We start from the raw sequence: 18192 nt of genomic DNA, 5'->3' as shown, positions 1-18192 counted from the left end.
CACAAAACCACTTATGCAGAACGCACAATCAGTGACAGAACAGTTCTACTGCAAAGTCCTTTTCCTAAGCCTGGAGGTAAAAATAATCCATCAGGTCTGAGGGTACAGTCAGCATCAATAATACACTGGGTTTGTGTCTACCCCCACAAGTATTCTTATGCAGGTTTGATATAGACATAAAAACCTAAAAAGGTAACCGGGTTGCTTTAAACTTAATATAACTCAACTGTTGTATCTTTGACGTGTTTAAGTTTTCTGGTCTACTTGAAGAACCCCCTGTAAGCATTTGTAAGATGTCTGGCAGGGAGATGATTAGCAGCACTGGATTCAAACATGCTGCTGTTTTTAAAACAAGGTAAGGCAGAGGCAAGATTGTACCATACATTAAGAAAAGTAACAAATAATCCTCGTTATTTGAAGTTGAAACCCCAATATGCATGAGTAATCAAACTCCCATACAAAACAACAAGATCTGTCATTGCAGAAACATACCTAAGTATCACAACCTGTAAATGAAGCTTGAGAGAAACACACTGACAGGAACACAAGTGGTAACTTCATGCCAAAAGTGAAATTTTCTCATAGCTCAGTTTCCAGCTACTACTCTTTAAAGGCAACAACCCAGTCTGCTTCGCAATCACTGCGGAGTTAGCATTTCTAAAGCTTGCATCAGTCTTGAAAATTCTCAAAAGCCTGTAATTTTCAGTACATAAATAGTGAATCCTCCAGAAGACAAAGACAGGACATTTTCCCAGAAAGATGCTGAAGCAACTCAACCTTTTGTAGGGGAACAATAAGGTTCTGTCATTGCTACATCAAAGTTCTGATGCAATTAAGAGTTCACATTAGGAAATCTTTGGAGTAAGACAGGTTGGTCCTCCATAGCTTCTGGATAAGGCATAAAAAGTTTACGAGATGCCAATTTAATTGCTCTGATTACATTAACATATTGGTTGCACCCATAAAACTTCTTACAAGGTTTACTGCTGTAGCTGGGAACAGCAGAGACCTTCCAGGCACTCAAGTTCAAGCCACAGATCCAGAAGAGCTTGGCATGTTGTCCCTGGTTCTCCCCAAGTGACCACAATACAAGCCACTAGGAGGCTTGAAAACTTTTGGCAAACAGAGGCAATTGCTAGTGGCAAGCCAGATGTGCTCTCAAAAACATTAACGATTTTTCACAAGTTACAACTTCTGTTTTCAAACCACAAAATAAATCAGCTTTGCACTGTCCAAAAATTGTTAAGTGGTTGTATTCCAAACTGATACTCTGGATGAGGATATATACCCACATACCAAAACCTGGCTTTAACCACTCTTTCAGACACATTCACCATAACATCTTGAGAGAGGGTCCAAAAAAGACAGCACCAAAACAGCACCCCACTCTAGAAGATAGAAGAAATGATCAGAGTCAGAAAAAAAAAACTAGTGATAGATAACTGTGCTAACAATCCTTTCCATTTAGGAATGCTATCACAGAAACACAGGAAACAAACACACAAGGCTCTTCACTGAAGTTTACTCAATAACCATAGCTAAAGAGACCACAGCAGCCTTCTTTAGGGACTTAAACACAAGAAAGTTGCCCCACCAACCCACCCTAAGACACTGCCCTTACACAAGGATACCTTGTGCTACATGCCAGGGAAAACAAAAGCAAGACCCCACTGCCGTACCAGAAAAGTTGTAATCCAAGTACAAAGCCTGGTAAAACACACAGAGAAGCCTACAAGGAAACAGATGTATCAATTACATGTTTGAAAACTACATAGATCTTCATGAATAACAAAGTTGTGTTGAAGAGTTTTATAGAGCATCTCAGGGAAGACTTTTTTAAGTTGGCAGAAGCTTGTAATTAACATCATGGGAGAAAGCAAAAAACACGACTGAAGATCACAAGTGACTGAAGTATCATTGGATTTTCACAGTTAAGGGTGAAGAAATGACAGTAAGGCACCAAATATGTCAAAAAATCCCTTCCAAAGCCAAGTACAACTTATACTTAATAGGATAATATATAACAAAAAAACAAAGCATAGCACATTGATCTTGTTCTTAGGGAAATTAGTGGATATAAATTGGCTATTAATAGTGATTTATAATCTTCTTTGCTTTAAAGCTTTGACTTATAGAAAAGACTGTTTTCTCTTCATTGGTGATTATGAACATAGGAAAACCAAGAAACTGCAAACAGTAAATTGCATGCACTTGTGATAGAATAACAACTTCCGATTTGGAAAAATTAAGTAACCTGTACAGCAAAGGAAACAAAACTTGATTCAACATTAGGCCAAAGTATGCGAGTATCGCTGAAAAACTGGACAGACTAGGAGAGAAGTCACACAGTTTTGACTAGTAATAAAAACCAGATCACACTTAAGCTATTATCTAGCATCTTATCTGTCAAATGGTGAAACAAAACTGAAGAGTCAAAACACCTGTTTTGCAGGTAAAATATTTAGTAGGTACTTAAAGCTCTTTCAGTGTCTCCCTTTCTCTGTAACAATCTGGAGACAAAAGTTTTTGTCCAAAGTAACCTCCCAGAAAACTGTCAGCATTCGAGACTTCCTCTCCAACACAAAGCCATAAAAGAGTGGTCCAACAAAACTGAGAATTAATCACTGGCTGACCTACATAGAAAAATAGGAACAGAAGAATTACTTTTTATAAAGATATTAATTTGACCTAAAGCCATATTGAACTATAATTTGCTTTATAGAGATGCTCTCATGAGGCTGCTTTCAATTACGCCAGTTTAATTCTCAGCACTTCCAGGTACTATAAAAACAAGAAAAAGCCAGGGAGCTTTAGCAAACAGCTCCTCAAGAACCATCTGAGCAAAAACTCGGCCAAGTTAATTGGTATTTCAATACCTCCCTCCAAATTTACCAGAAATAGTAAAAAAACACACCTTTAAAATGTTATATTACCTATAGTACTTCCAACCAAACTCTCTTGTCACTGGATCAATGAGAGCTGTACAAGTAGGTTTTTATCTTCTGAATTGTTTTTAAAACATGCTCTAGTATGTTGTGGAAATCACTGTTATTTGTTACTATGCTTGGAAATTTAAACTTATTTTTAGAATAATTTTGAAAAAGTTATAGCTAAGCATTTTCAGTATCTGTAGAACCAAGAATTCTACCTCTTAAAAATATGACTTGTGACAATACAAATACAAAAAAAGCGAGCAAAGTTAACGGTGGTCCAGTCTTCTGAAGTTTCTGAACTACCTCAGTTTGCTTGTACCAAAGTCAGATATCAACACAAAGCCATAACTCTAAACATGCAGCAAGAAAACTGCTAATCATTAGATCAGTTTCACTAATACTCAAAGCTACAAGCATTAGGAAGGAGTAATAATACTTCTATTTGCAGAGGATTTTCCAAAAGCAGAGAGTGAGCTGTAGCAGTCAGAGAACTCCCAGGAGAGAAAACAAATCTTCCTAACTTTGGCAAGAAAAGGCTACAGGCCTGCTTGTGACTAATCAGATATATCTGAGGTACATATTAGACTGAGGCAAATATGAAAGATGAGAACCTAGCTGGAAATCAAGTGGAGCATGTCACCCTCTGACAGCAGACAAACATATAAATTAACTTATTTGTTCCCAAAACAAAGTTCCCTTGCCATAAACTTATCTGAACTGTGCAAGTGAAGACGGGATACTGGTATCAGAAGATCAGCTGTAAAGGCTTCATTTTTTTCATGTGGTTTAGACATAACAGATTCCTGTACTGCTGCAAGTTGTATTTGGAGAGAAAAAGAAATAACAAAGATACATTCTATAACATAAACAAAAATAACATTATACTACATCTTGCAATAGCATACTGCTTGGTATTTAAGGTTCTACTTTGTATTACCATTTAATATAACTCCCTATTCAAGGAAATAGGTTAGAAATACTCAAAAACAACATGACCAAGGTATCTCTGTCTATGAACAGATCACTAAGTTTTTAGATTTCAACAGTTTATTCAGTAATGTGTTGACTGCAAAAGTTAAGGCTATGGGGCCAGTTGCACAGATATTTTGAAATTGATCAGAGAGGGCCTAGAAGAAAAAGAAAGCTGATGCAACTCTATAGCATAGGACAGCCTAGTAACAGTTTAACAGAGGCAAATGTCCTTGAGCAGGGAGGTTTAAGTGTGAATTTGAGAGAATCATCAATTCACAAAGGCTATGCCACAAGAACTTAAAAGTTTCAAGAAAGTCACACAGGTCAATGCACGGTACTTAATCAATGGCAGTGAACGCACACAGGAACAAGCTGCATAAATAGATGCTGTCATCAGCCCTCCTTCTTGTTTAAGCAGCTTAGAAAGAGTTTGATACCACTTAAGAGTGAAAAATGGAAGTCTGAGTTTGAAACGAGATGAGAGTCTTGTGGCTGGCCAGAAGGAGAGAGAGAAAATGGAAAGAGCACATCAAAAGAAGATAAAGGAAAGTAGACAACTAATAAAATGTCCTTCACGATCTGTCACAAAAAGGGCTGAAGAACATTACGAAGAACTGAGTGAAGGACATGCATCTGAGAACAGAAAAGACACAGGATTTGATTCATGAACTGACAAGAAAACAATCAAGGAGGCAAAGACACAGAATTGGGCAAGATGTGCAAACCAAAGGAGAACCAGACTGTGCTGAAGAGGAACAGCTGCACACATAAAAAATCTGAAAAAGATTGTATTCCAGTATTCCTGTCTCTAATAGTTAAAACTCATCTTAATACTTATCTCTTCTTTCCAAAAAGAAAATAACTTCATCAGAACTTACAGCTGTCAGATACTGAGACATTTTAACAAGCTCTGGTTTGGTTTATGACACTCACGGATGCATGAAGAATTAATTCAGTAAAGAATAAAGATGAGTCATGGTTTGAAAACAGGCCCTACCAAGACAGTGATCCAATACAGAGGGATCAAAACCAGTATAATTAAAATAACAAGAATTTAACAAAACATTAAATAGGTCTTCGGGGGCATTACCATCTCACCTTCTAAGGGAATCTGCAGAATTTCTAGCACTGCTGCTCCAGCAAATTAAGAATTTATTTTCTGAAAGAGATGCACTGCAAATTTCCAAAGTCTTACAATTATGACTATTAGTCTTTCAGATCAAAGGAATGCAAACTGAAAAATAGTAAGACACAAAAATACCACACTGCTTTCAATTAAGCTTTTCGCAGCTAAGGAACATTTCAAAGCCTGACACAGTTTTCTTTGTATTACCCGAATGATGGATTAAATAATGATTTTTTCATATCATAATGGAGAGGTGATATCCATTCAGTAGTTACTTATGTGATACAATATTTGAGCACAATGAAAAGGAATATTTAAGGTTACGTTCCTCAGGGCAGTGACTGACTTGTTACACATTTTTATGCAAGGATATGCAAATATTTACCATTCAGTAGCAAATACAGACATCTAGCACCTTTAATACAAGCTAATAAAATGAGGGTACTCAACAGATTGAATGAGAGTTTAAACCCAGTTTCAGTAGTTTATAAACAATGATGGATATGTCAGATGTTTGGAGAATTATCCACAAATCTAACTTACTTTTGCTTGCATTTTTGTAAAGATTCATAGCACCCGGTGAAAAAAGATTCCTTCAACCTCTCAGAAATCAAAGCCCATTAATTGTTGTGACTAGCAGTAAGATTAAAAACAGCTGTCTCAAAAAAAAGAGTTGTAAACATTAAGTTGTAAACGCACATAAAAGCAAACATGAAAGTACGCACAAAGCGGCATTAAAAATTTACTGCTATTTATAGGGTCCACAGTCTCCCAAAATAAGCCAAGTAGACGCACCCCTGCAGAGCCCCAGTGACTTCCAGTAATAATTACCAGTTGCTCTGGAGGCTCACAATCAAGAATCTAGTCATCCTAGTCCAAAGCACAGCACAAATAATTGCATCCATCCCCCGAAGACTGACACAACTGTGCACGCATACACAATTTACCCACAGAACCACAAGCTACTGTGTTTCTGCTGCTTCCCATCTTCTCTCTTCAAAGGCTATGCTTTCTGAAGTTTACTGCTTGCAAACCTTAATGGAGGCATGTGATAAAACACTTCTAATTTTAAAATGAGTGTTTTCAGTGCTGTTTGAGAGATGTTGGGAAACATGGATTAATTGACTTTACAAAACAAACAACAGCACAGATGTTAAACAATACCCTTGAGAAAGAACCCAGAATAAAACCACTGCTAAAAATCCCTTGCTCAGACCAGCTCTTCCAAATTCTCCTACAACCTTTAAGTGCTCTGCCCCCTACTAGAGAACAATCCAGCGCTGTCATTATATACAACACCTACATCTTAAAAACATCATCTGCTACATCCTGTCAATTTTAGTCCCTTTTACTCACATGACCTTTTGTTTTTTCATCAGTAAAGGGAATCTGACCACCTTCTAGCTAACTCAGGCCTCTCAAAAGAAAACTGTTCACAGCTGAGCTCCAGCAACTCAGTTTTAACATCAGAACTGCACTCTAATGTTCATGACTACAGAAGATTTAACTTACTAAACTTTCAAGTTTTACAAATTACTTTTGTCATTAACCTGATTTTTCAATACACTGTATGAAATATAACACCCCCCCACGCGAATCCTTTAATCAGTTTCATTATTAAAAGAATCAAACTTTGTGTTCTGAGTAAAATACTTTGCCTTCCCAAGCAGGGAAAACTGCTGGCACTATAAACCCTAATCCATATAAGGAACAGATTTTTATCAGATACCCGTCTAATACAGTGATTGGAGTGCCAGTATGATCAACTGAAGACAATTATAGAAATCAAGTCTATTTAATTCACATGGATTTTTTCTTTTTGCTGTTTAAAAGTTAACAGACTACATATAATCAAGCTTTGATCTGTGAAATCTGCAAAGTGTCCTTCCAGCATTACCAACAAAACATTACTGCTCAGACACCAAGGTGTTAAGCTTGTTAGGCAGTGGCCCAATACTGAATTAAAGTTCCCCAAGGGAACATCATTACACACTGAAAGTTTCATTACAACACTGAAAAAGCTGTTCAGTCATCATGCCTACCAAGCACGAATAGTTCTTCTTTGTAAATTCATGGGTCTGAAGTTGTATCATGGAGTTTGTTTCAACCCCGTGGAATTTGTTTCCAAAATGTTCCTTTTGAAGTTCTCTCTGCTAACCACAGTATCATTGAACTGAGGGAATTCAGGTGACTTGTTTCAGCTTCAGTGATGCTATCCAGAACCTATGCGGTCAGCAGTGAAACAACAGTTGTTCCGGCTTTTACTACCTATTATGAAGAAAACAAAATACCTGATAAATGCAGAGAAGCTGTTCACAAGAGGACATATGAGAAGACCTATAAGAAGACAGAAAAGGTACGAATACTGTAGCAGAGGTTTTCTTTCCCAAGGTTTCCAGCTACTTAAAATAAACAGTAAGAAGCCTCTGTATTTGTCATAGACATATTGAAGGAAGAAAGGATCATCTTTAAAAGCTGGGGAACTAAGATCATATTCTTGTGCAAATCACAGCTGAATTCCACTTTTCCAGTAGACTGGTTTCTTTCCAGAAACACATTATCCCTGGTTTTCATTTCTGGGCTTTCTATCTGTTTTCCTATCCCCCATCCCACCCGTTCGCCCCTTCCATCCTCATGCTCCCCCAAACTCTCCCTTAAGTTCTTTAGCTAAAAATGTGGGAAGACATTTGTTAATGCCTAAGTTAGTTAAAGTAGGAAATGATCTAAAGTGCTTGTGAACTTCAAGCTGACTACATAAGCTTTTTAAAATAGACACAATATCAGCTTACTGGGGGAGTTCCGGTTCTTTGCCTTAACAGTTTGCTTTAGAATGTCCATCAACACAGACTTCACAAATATTCACCTGAGTATTAGCTGCCATAACCTGTTTACAGCTTGGAAGCCAAGATTTTTATTGGCACTTCCTGAGCAATGCTGTTCTTTAATCCAAAGCATCTAAATGACTTCTGAGACTTCTTAACATAGGTAAGAATTATTATTTCTATAACTGGGGGCTGCTCACTACTTGTGGAATAGAGTATCAATAGCAGGCTCAACTGATTGTGAAATCACAAGCAAGCCAGATACAGTCTCCAACCTCTTTTGCACCACCTATGCAGTTTTCCCAAGCAGTTATAATAAAAAATGTGCTTGTGGCTCTGCTAGGTATAATCTAAAAGCAACATGAAACATTTTTATAGCCTTTCTGTATGTGCAAGAGGCCTAATAAGGTTAGGCACCAAACTAAAATTTTCTAGTTATGCATTTTGAAAGCTACTTAAAATGCCACCATTATTTTTCCCGATTTGCTTAAAAGAGCTTTCACCCCCAAAATGACTTCACTTGAAAGATGTGGGTTTTATTCTTAAAAAGACCCAAACACCCCCTCCACCTCCCACTCTAAAAAAACACTGAACAGACTTTTGCCATTCAACTTGTATATAACATCTGAACAGGAAGACAAGCCACAGTTTAACTCTGGTTAAACTTATCTTGATATTCAGCATTACTAAGGAAATAAGGTTTCACATGGTGACCAAAATAATCTAGTTACATTGTATGTCACAGCAGTATATAATGCTTCTAGCCCGTACTTAAATCATTATGAAATCGTGAATGTCTAGTCATTTAAGCTCACTGAGAACTAATCCAAGGAAACATCAGTGAAAATGTCCCCAGAATACTTGAACTCGTATACTAAAATATCTATCTATGCCAGATTAAAAGACGCTGGTCCATATCCAAGTCTGTCCCTCTTCATTCACCACAGCAAAGTAATCTTTGCAGCAGATCTTTTCTCGAACGGCTGGTGTTAAGATTACTTTACGCCATCGACATCTAGGCAACTGAATAGCTTCCACTGGATATAAAAGGTACATTTCCAGGTCTAATCTCTAAAAGAAAATGGCTAACACAATGTTACAAAGACACTTTAAGTGTATGACCGAAGTTTCAGGTACTGTGTACCATCAAATGCCTTAAACTAAATGGACAGTGTACTGCAAGATTCTTCGGGACTGCATGCAAACTAATCCACCAGCCCCAAGACCTCAAATTCTGAGCAGTTCATTTGATTTAGACTTAGCATTTTTTTCAGAACTACAAACACATTATCCACTTCCCAGATCACATATTACTGTTAACTTCTAAATAACAAAAAGGGCCTTGGATAAGTTATTACCCTGCTATTACCTCAACCTTTTGCATTTGTAGAACAAGGGCAATATTTACCAGCTTCGTGACAGCGCTGCAAGATAAGCTCTTACGGTCTTTGGGAAAGAAAGAACACGTGTAAGTAATTTATATAATCAGTCAGCCAATAAAATTCTTACAGTTTCCAGAGGTAAGGAGTTCCAACTTTTTTCTGTTTTAATTAACAGACTTACATGCAAGTACAACAAGATACTTATTTTCTTGCGATACCCTGCACAGAAGGTTCCAGTTGCTTACCCTTTAAGCGCAAGCACTTTTCCCTCCTCTCTTCTGATGTAGATCCATGCCTCTTCTCATCCCTTTCCCATCACTCCAATCTTTACTCCCCCATCCCTTCCAGTACTTGCTCCTCCAGAAGCAGAGGAGTTTGATCGTGACAAGGCCTTTGCACAGTAGCACCTTCCCTATTTCTGCTGATGATTCTGGGAAAGAACGAGCATGTAGGAAGCATGGGAACAAACAACTCCCTTTGCCTCTGTGGTCCTTCTGTAAGGAACACACAGCAATAATCAAGTTTAGGAGAAGAGGAAGAAAAATGTAAGCCAGATGAAAGAAAGGATGGAAAAATAGGGAGACGTGTTGCTAAATGAATTGGCTGCTAAACAACAAATAATAGTGCAGTGTAATTTTTCCCCCGATTAGCAATTTACAAAAGATACTACCCAGAGCAGGGAGAAAGAGGAGGGGCAAGGAAATCAAGAGCAAATGGCTTTCAAGAAATCGTACATTAGCTCAAATTACAAAAAAAATAAGTTCTTCCACGAACACAACTTTTGGTCACCATTTCCTATAACTAAACCAAGGTCTTAATAACTTCATGCTCAGTCAAATCACCATTCAGACTTACATTTTAGGAAACGATACATTTTTCTTTAACAAAATTTAAAGAATCACAGGCAGTAAAAAAGGGAGGGAAAGGAATTATTTTACTAGCAGGGAAATCAAAGTAATGTTGAGAAATCTCACGCAACTTATGAATTATAGTAGCAGACCACCATAAAGCGTACCTACAGCTAAAAAAATTCCTCTATGATGCTGCCAGATAGGCACTGATATAACACCCAGCTAGAGGAAAACTGCAAAACCTTCACTGCTAGATTCATTTTTTCTTAACAGCATATATTATTACATCAACAAAAATTCGTAAGTATTTCTTAGTCTGACTACACCTCAGCAACTTTTTGCATGTCTACATGACACACAAAAATGAGAGAAACGATGAGGCAGAAGCAGACTGAAGAACAGTTCAGCATTAAAACACACATCTGCCTTGTTTCCCTAGAAATACCAGATTACTGACGCTGCCTTTTCTTGCAACACCAATGGGCAAAAGGCAGCCCCGTCTTTAACATACCAATAAAAATCCTAATTTATATGTTATTCATCTCACTCCCTTAAAGCGTTAGTGCTAGCTCTGGTACCTTAGAAGATGAATAAAGTTCCTGAGGCATGCCCATCACACATCATTTTCCCTTAAACTACTCCATTTTCCCTCCTACGGAAGAGTTAAAGATTTAAATCTTAGATTTAAAGTTTGCACCTTGCACCATATAAAGACAGAATTCCACTTTGATTCCACTGGAATATTATAATTATTTTTAAAAGTCTTTCCTCCTCAATCAACAGTCTCTTCCTTAGCAGATCACAAAGCTAAGTAAACTCAAATATTCAAATTAGCCTCAAAAGGAAGCCCCTGAACACTTATTTACTGCCACAACAAATTCCTTTGTTAAGCAAAGTGGCTTAAATAAGCCTACCACATAATTTTTTCTTAAGACCTACATGTGAGCTTCCCATCTTGAATCCTAGATTATTCTACCTGTGGTAGTAGACCACCAGCAAGTCCAACACAATAGAGGGATTGCTTGATGGCCTCTCTGTTCCTACCATCCATGTCTGCACTCAGGCACAGACAGAACGATTACAAAACTAAAATGACTATCCAAATGCTTGTAATAATAGAAGTCAAATTGCGATTTGGCAGCAGAGTAGCTAGTTTTTTCTTCAAGAACTTATTTAGTACCTTTGCTGATAAGTAGTAAAGAAAGACTCAACTTGGTCTTCTGGTGTATTTTTGTTTCATTTCAGAGAAAAAACTTTTGGTGGTTCTTGGATTCCATAAATTAAAAACCCTGTTCTAGATCAGCCTCTGAATGAATCGCTTCATCTGGAGAAAATGCTCAAGTGCCAGAAGCACCACTACTCAAGTGAGTCACAACTTCTAAGAAGAGTCTAGCACCAGCAGTGTCCAAATTTAAACTGGTCTCCTCAATTTCCCAAAGACTCTCTCGGCTTGCTAAAAAGATGTGTGCATTATGTAACATGGTTTGGGTGACTTCAGTACATTTCTGTCTTTTCTGTCCTACAAGTATAAAGCTCGAGAGCTAGATATGAACGAGGACCTACCAGAATACAGACGGTCCCAACAAAACATTTATCCAAATCCAAGATTGTTTATTAACATCTGCGCTATTTACCTTTTTCTAGTAAGTTTTGCTATGAGTAGTATTTTCTAAGCCAACTCTGACAGAAACAGCTCATCTGTATTACTTCTAGGATTACATAATGCATCATATTATGCTCTCTGCTTGATAGGTTATTTTAGAACTGGCTATCCCAAAACATCCAGAGCTATGTTCTTTTACTTACTAGGTGTTTATCTTAAGCTACCTACTATGAACACAACAATATGTTCACCTCTTGTTCTTCACTGTAACTGTCAGCTCCCTGGTGCCGCAAGAACACAAAAGAAAAGTTACTCCGAACTGCAAAAAGGGCTGCTGTATTGTAATTAACAGTTGAAACAAGATCTACTCTATTTCATCATTAAAAGTGAACTCCTTCAGTGCAAACATCCACAGGTAACAACAGTAGGAAGAACATGATTTTTTACAAGGCACCTAAGATCAGATGCTATTAGAAACAATGTACTGATACAGCTCTGGTCAAAACCTTCCACTTGTTGTTATTGCTTACTGTAGCAAAGAAACACCTTTACTGGTGGAGATAATATTCAGAACACCTTTTTCACGCATCTGTATTTACATGTGGTAATTGATCATATAGAAACACTGTTCAAGAAGTCAAAGTAATAACCAGCATGGCTATACCAGCAAGAGATGCTAATGCAGCTTCAGTTGAGGCAGAACAGAGGAAAAAAAAAATGAAATTAATGATATATGAAAGTTAGTTTCATTACAGGTCACCAATACACACATGGACATCACCATTGAGCAACATTTTCTTTCCTTTTATGCATGTCGGCATGTCTCATCAGACAAGTCTTTGAGAGCAAAATTTTTACGAAAGACCCAACTAATTGCAGTATGAACCCAACCGTTGTGTGGAACATGATCACCGTTCATCTGTATATTCACAGCAGTACTAGCATTACTGCAACTATGGCATAATTTCTAATCATAACTTTTTTTTCCAACGCTCAATCTCACTGATTCTTGCTCTCAAAATACAAACCTTCTTTTCTCGGCCTTATATTATTCTAAGTGTGTGTAAAGGTATTTGTTAAATACATTGCTTTAGTCCACAACTGAAAACAAGCCCAACCTCTGCATATTTCAAAATATTTATTCAAATGTACATCTAAAAGACATTGAAGTGTACATTCAAAGAGTATGCCACCTCAGTTTTGGCTACAACTTTATTTTTTAAAGCAGAGACTGCAATCCCCTGCTTAAAAACAAAAGGAAACCCATTTCTGGCTCCTAGGCCCTGTGAGGTCTCATATGAAATGGTGATAAACAGCTGGCTTTGCTCTTTAAGAGTTCAGAATGGAAAAGCTTAAACCATCTGTATTTCTCCAGTTATAAAAACCCAAAATATTGCCAGAGCCTTCCTGAAGCCAGGGTACCGGATAATTTAGGCTAGGATAGATGTTTATTAAAAAAGGGCGTTGATTTCTTGGCAGTGGTGGCAAGCAGGAGACACCCCTAGTGTCGACGTAAAATACTACAGGACTCCATACTGTATCTCTGGATTAATTTTACGGCAGTAAAAGGGAAATTTAAATCGTCGTGATTAATAATAATAATAATAAAAAAACAGCAGAGCAGCTCAACACACACACACCGGGACATCCCACATTTCCCTCACCCGCAGGCTCCGAACACCACTGCCTATCGCATTTAAAGCTAAAAAGCCCCGTGTACATTATAAAGTGCCCGTCTCCTGCCATGGGCTACGTGCGTTGGAGCTTTCCGCCCTGCACATGAGGAGAAAAACGCCGCTGCAGCAACGGGGGCGGCTTTGGGGACTGCAAAACCAGCCCCACAGCACCCCAGGGGCTGAGGGGAGACCCCGGGGTGATGGTGGGGGACCCTGAAGCGAAGGGGAGAGGGACCCCAGGGCTGAGGGGGGCCGAGGGAAGGGCTGAGCCCCAGCCGGGGCGCAGCGGGGGCGAGGCGGCGGCGGCTGTGGGCGGCGGCGGGGGGGCCGCGCCCGCCCCCGGGGAAGGAGGGAGGGAAGGAGGGAGGGGAGGAAGGGGGAAGCCCGGCGGAGGACGTGGATGGCTCGGGGGCGGAGGAGCCGGCTCGGAGGCAGGGCAGCGGCCGCCGTCGCCCCCTTTTCCCCCCCTCCCTCCCCCACCCCGACCGCCGCCCTCCTCACACGCAGCCTGGAATATTCCGTCGGGGCGGGAGCGGGGGGCTCGGCTCCTCACCATGGCGGCGGCTGGGCGTCAGGCGCTTCCCCCCCCGCGGTCGCGAATCCACCGAGCCCCGGCCTCGCTGTCAGCCTGTTCGGCGTCGCCGCCGGGCCCGCTGCCGGCTCCCGCTGCCCCCTCACTGCGGCAGTAGCTGGCGCTGACCCGCAACAGCGGCGCAGGGAGAGGAGAGGAGGGAGAGCGAGGGCGGGGGCGAGCGGCGCTGAGGCTCGGCGGCGGGGGCGGCACCTCCCACATCCGGGCACCGCGCCGGGGAGCGGGGAACGGGGCGGGGCGCCGACATGGCGGCCGCGGCGGGAGGGGAGCACAAAATGGCGGCCGGGCTGAGGGGCGGGGAGGTGGGGGTGGTGTGGTACGCTGGGTTCTCCCCTCCCCGCAAATAAAATAAAATGAAGTTTATCTATATGCACGCATATATAAATGATTATGGGGGAGAAGCTGGTAGCGGGGAGTCCAAGTGAAAGGTTGCTGTACTTCAAGGAAGGGGCTCGCACGAAGCCTTGTACTTCGGGTGTTGCCACAGGATGGGCTTGAGTGTGCTCCATGAGGCCCCTCGCTCAGGGAGCGGCCCTGTCTATTTGATCAGGTGCTCTGTAAGGCCTCGCAGTTTCTCTTTGTACCAACATAACGCACCTCTATGGAGGCTCGTCCCCATCAGCTGCTGTGTAAACCTCCTTGCCAGGGCCCTCACTGCCCTAGCTTTCTTCCTTGTGGTACTCCTCTCCATAGAAAACCAGGCAGGGACGTAGCCTCAGGTAGGCCTTCCTGACTGGGGCCTCCTCGTGTTCTGGCTGTTGCTCTCCTCAGGTTTTAGTGTAAACGTTGCGAGAGGTGCTCAGTATTTAACAGATTTTTAGGGAATTGTGTTTCTGTAAGACTAATATGTTCTTAGACCAAATTAACAGAGATGCACTTTGATGAGGTAATTCTTAAGTGTTTACATATCTATCTGTGGTTTCCTTACCAGTAGTTAGGCTTTGTATCCTGGATAATTTACAAAATAAAATGTCTGATAATGTTGAATGCAAACTAAGATAAAAGATAGAGGTTTAATAACACCTTTGAGGCAAGATTTAGGGCAATGTAACTACTTGTGTAAGTAAGGCTGACCCACAGGGAATGATCTATCTGTATTGTAAAGTTTCAAGTAGGCCAGAGGATGCCTTTAAAAATCTCTGTGAAGGGTAATATAAAATAGCAAATAAGGATGGGAGGATTTTACATTCTTATTGCTGCTTTTTGCTCTTCTCTCTGGCTCACTGTGTTGAATGTTTATTTTGGAGCACCATAACAGTGCATAGCACTGTGACAAATGAAGTGGTGATGTGAAAATAATAATTACGTATAAAATATTACTGCGTTAATATTGCCAAAGAGTAGATTCAGTACCATGTTGATGTTATTTTTCAGGCATTTGATATTTGGCTCACGATAACCAAATGCCTTGCCAGGGAAAGACAAATCAATCTTGCCAAGTTCAAGGTGAATGGCAACCTTATTTGTGGGGAAAGGGGAAACTGGATTATTACTTTAAAACCAGGCTAATTTATTTGGACCATAGCTGAGCATGAGCTTCCCAGTCTAAAATAGTAATTTCCTCTTTCTTTAGCTTTATGGAAAAGGAACTGACTGTCTCATCACTCTTGCCGTGTTTGTGAGAGTTTGAGCTGGTCTAAGGCTAGCAAACATTACCTTAAAAGTTCCTGGACAAACCTAGAATCTTGAAATGCTGATGCGTAAATACTAAGAGGAACAGGGAATCTCCTGTACAAAAGCCTGTTCTAGAAGCTTAATAAATAATAAATAAAAGAATAAAAAAGAATAAAGAGTAAGCTAGGGAGATTGCAGAGAAAAACATAGCAAAGATGAGGAAATGAAGAACATGGCAATGAGTAAAACTAAATGGCTTCAAACACAAAGTAATTTGCACCAAAAGAAAGCAAAACAAACAGTAGTGCATAACTTGTAAGCTTTAAGTTAATAGGAAAACCAGAGAAAAGGCCTTGGTGATAAGAACCTGAGCTTTGCTGCAGTGAGAGGTTGCACAGTGTGAAATGGTCTGATCCAGGCAGGGAAGTTCCTGCCTCTCCTCAGACAGATAAAGGTGTGTAGGACAACCATTCTCCCGGGGAAAAAAAAAAATCTCGTTGCTAGGATGTCTTAAAATAAACATTTCTTAGATTTTTATGGAAAGCTAGACAAAAGTAATAATAATAAAAGTTTAAGAACTCCAAAAGAAAAATAAATTCTGGTGTCAAACAGCCTTACTGCTTACATCTCTGTCAGTGCGGCCTTATCTAGCAGATGCAAATATGGAGTAAAATCAGCTAACTGAAGTTGGAAATGACTAGAATTTTTATTGCATACAGTAATGGGGCTAAAACAGATATGAGGAATACAATACCTTAATTGTTACCTTTTTAGGTTTTGAGTAGAGACAGCCAAAAGCTTACGAAAATATAATTTTTATCTTGCTATGCAGTTAGGTTGTTGCTAGCAATTTTGAACCTCTAGATGCAGTACAAAGACATGCTAATTAATTTTTAATTCTTTTTTTTTCCTGTTGTCTTGACATGTCAAAATTAATTTTCTTTTATATCTGGCTTCTAAAAGATGTTAAAAATGCAAGATGGCATTTGTTAGTGTGTAGCTAAGAATCCATAGAAAGCCGTGACTTGCATTTAACACTTTACTATTCAGAAATGCAGACAACATAATGCATTCTTGCAAATAGCAATATTCAAATGTATTTTTAGAGTAAGTTCCAGGCAATGCTGTATTTTCTCACTTTCTGGCTTCTAATAAAGCTCCTTTGCAGAATAATTACAACCACTCAGACTAGGATAAGATGTATTTCCATGGGATGGAAAGCTGTTTTAGTTTCAGATAAATAAAGAAGTAAGTTAATTCTGTACCTGTTTAGGTTCTTCAGTGTCGTAAACAGTATTGATGTGGTTTGCATAGTGCTTGACCTGGAGAACAATTTGGTCTGGATAACAATTTCCATACCCCTTCTTATATGACTGGACTCTAGCTGCAGTTCTTTTCATAGCATGCTTTTAAAGTGCTGTTTGTGGTGCCTCATCTATCTAAGTTTGAAAAAAAAATAATAATATATGTATCTTTGATTGTTTGAGCATATCCTTTGTCTTGCCTTGTGCTGGTCTTCGTAAAAATATTCCTTACTTGCAGATGTCACAGGATGTATTTTGTATGGAGCATTCCTCTCTCTGCTAACCCAGGGTTAGGACTGCCACCTAATTAAATAATCTTCTGTCCTGACCCTTAAAAGGCCATAAGCAGCTTTTCCCAGCAAAGCAGGTGAACTCTTGGGACAGTGCAGTAAAGCTTGAAAATATGCCATTTTTAAGCATCTGCGTATTCTTATTGGCTCCAGTGGTGTTTTGTTTTGTTTTAAAATAATTTCTTATTCTTCTTTAATGATCTAGAAGGTAAAAAGGGAAGCTACCTTTTATGACCTGACTTGGAGGGAAAATACTTTGAGCTACCAGGGTTTGGGGGGAGGGCTATATTTTATCAGCAAAAGAGGAAGGCTATTTAGAGAGAAATAAAAACTACCCTTTCTCAGCATGTTTGAATTGCCCCAGTGCTGCAGATCCTGAATTGTTAAGTCTGTAAAACTGATGCACCATATTTATTCATCTCATTCCATTTGTAATAATGGATAGAATAATAAGCAAGTCTAAAGATATAATACTGACTGGAACTGACAAATAGATGGAAAGATAAAGTAGCTCTCTTGCTGTATTTCTCTTACACCTACATCTGTCTTTTCAGTTGAAAGAAATCAAAAGGAGTCTGCCCTTATTTTCTGGCATATTTGTGAGAGCGTATATAAATTGCTGAGATTTGGGAGGAGAGGAAGATAATACTTCTCAGATCAAGTAAGGTACAGTAGAAAAAAATGACCAAATAAAAGGGTTGGAGACACAGGGGAACACTGTTCTCTTTACCTAGAAAATGAAGAAGGGGACTTGCCTTAAAACCAGGAGAAAGGTGAGGGCCACAGAATCTTTGGGAAGCTGTGGGTTAAGGGTGCTTTTTGGTAACCTGTTGGGTCATTTTGCAGCACTGCAGGACAGTAGGTTTCAAATTGCTAGACCTGCCCTGTATGTGACGTCGTCTTGAGCACGTGTGCTTACTAAAACACTGAGTATTTCTGATCTGTGCATCTTGCTGCCCAAGGTGTTGTGGAATTAAATGTCCTGAGAGTAGGATTATTTCTTTAGGTATCCCTTTGAGCTCTTAGT

General features: G+C 39.6%; 2 protein-coding genes across 13 annotated transcripts in view; one reads left to right on the top strand and one right to left on the bottom strand.

Moving 5' to 3' along the window:
• Positions 1 to 14174, bottom strand: part of PPP3R1 (protein phosphatase 3 regulatory subunit B, alpha) — a 38082-nt gene extending 23908 nt beyond the window's left edge. Inside the window, exons 1-2 of one of the 3 annotated variants that reach the window (XM_083828243.1) lie at positions 13919 to 14131; positions 7074 to 7299 (exon numbers count right to left, since the gene is read on the bottom strand). In XM_083828243.1, the coding sequence (XP_083684369.1) occupies positions 7074 to 7124 (51 nt within the window). In that variant the 5' untranslated portion in view covers positions 7125 to 7299; positions 13919 to 14131. Of the gene's footprint in view, positions 1 to 7073; positions 7300 to 13918 lie in introns of all 3 variants that reach the window. The other 2 variants (XM_083828244.1, XM_083828245.1) reach the window with 2 other exon arrangements.
• PLEK (pleckstrin) overlaps positions 7306 to 18192 on the top strand; it is a 66174-nt gene continuing 55287 nt past the window's right edge. For 7 of the 10 annotated variants that reach the window (XM_083828229.1, XM_083828224.1, XM_083828228.1 and 4 more), the window contains exon 1: positions 14318 to 17831. The gene's annotated coding sequence lies outside the window, so the exon portion shown is untranslated. Of the gene's footprint in view, positions 13797 to 14317; positions 17832 to 18192 lie in introns of those variants that run through there. The other 3 variants (XM_083828232.1, XM_083828231.1, XM_083828230.1) reach the window with 2 other exon arrangements.

The sequence above is a fragment of the Anser anser genome (assembly GCF_964211835.1).
Source record: "Anser anser genome assembly, chromosome: 3".
In the NCBI taxonomy this organism is placed as follows: Eukaryota; Metazoa; Chordata; class Aves; order Anseriformes; family Anatidae; genus Anser; species Anser anser.
The sequence above is the reverse complement of the archived record's forward strand: the minus strand, read 5'-3'. Positions and strand labels throughout refer to the sequence as shown.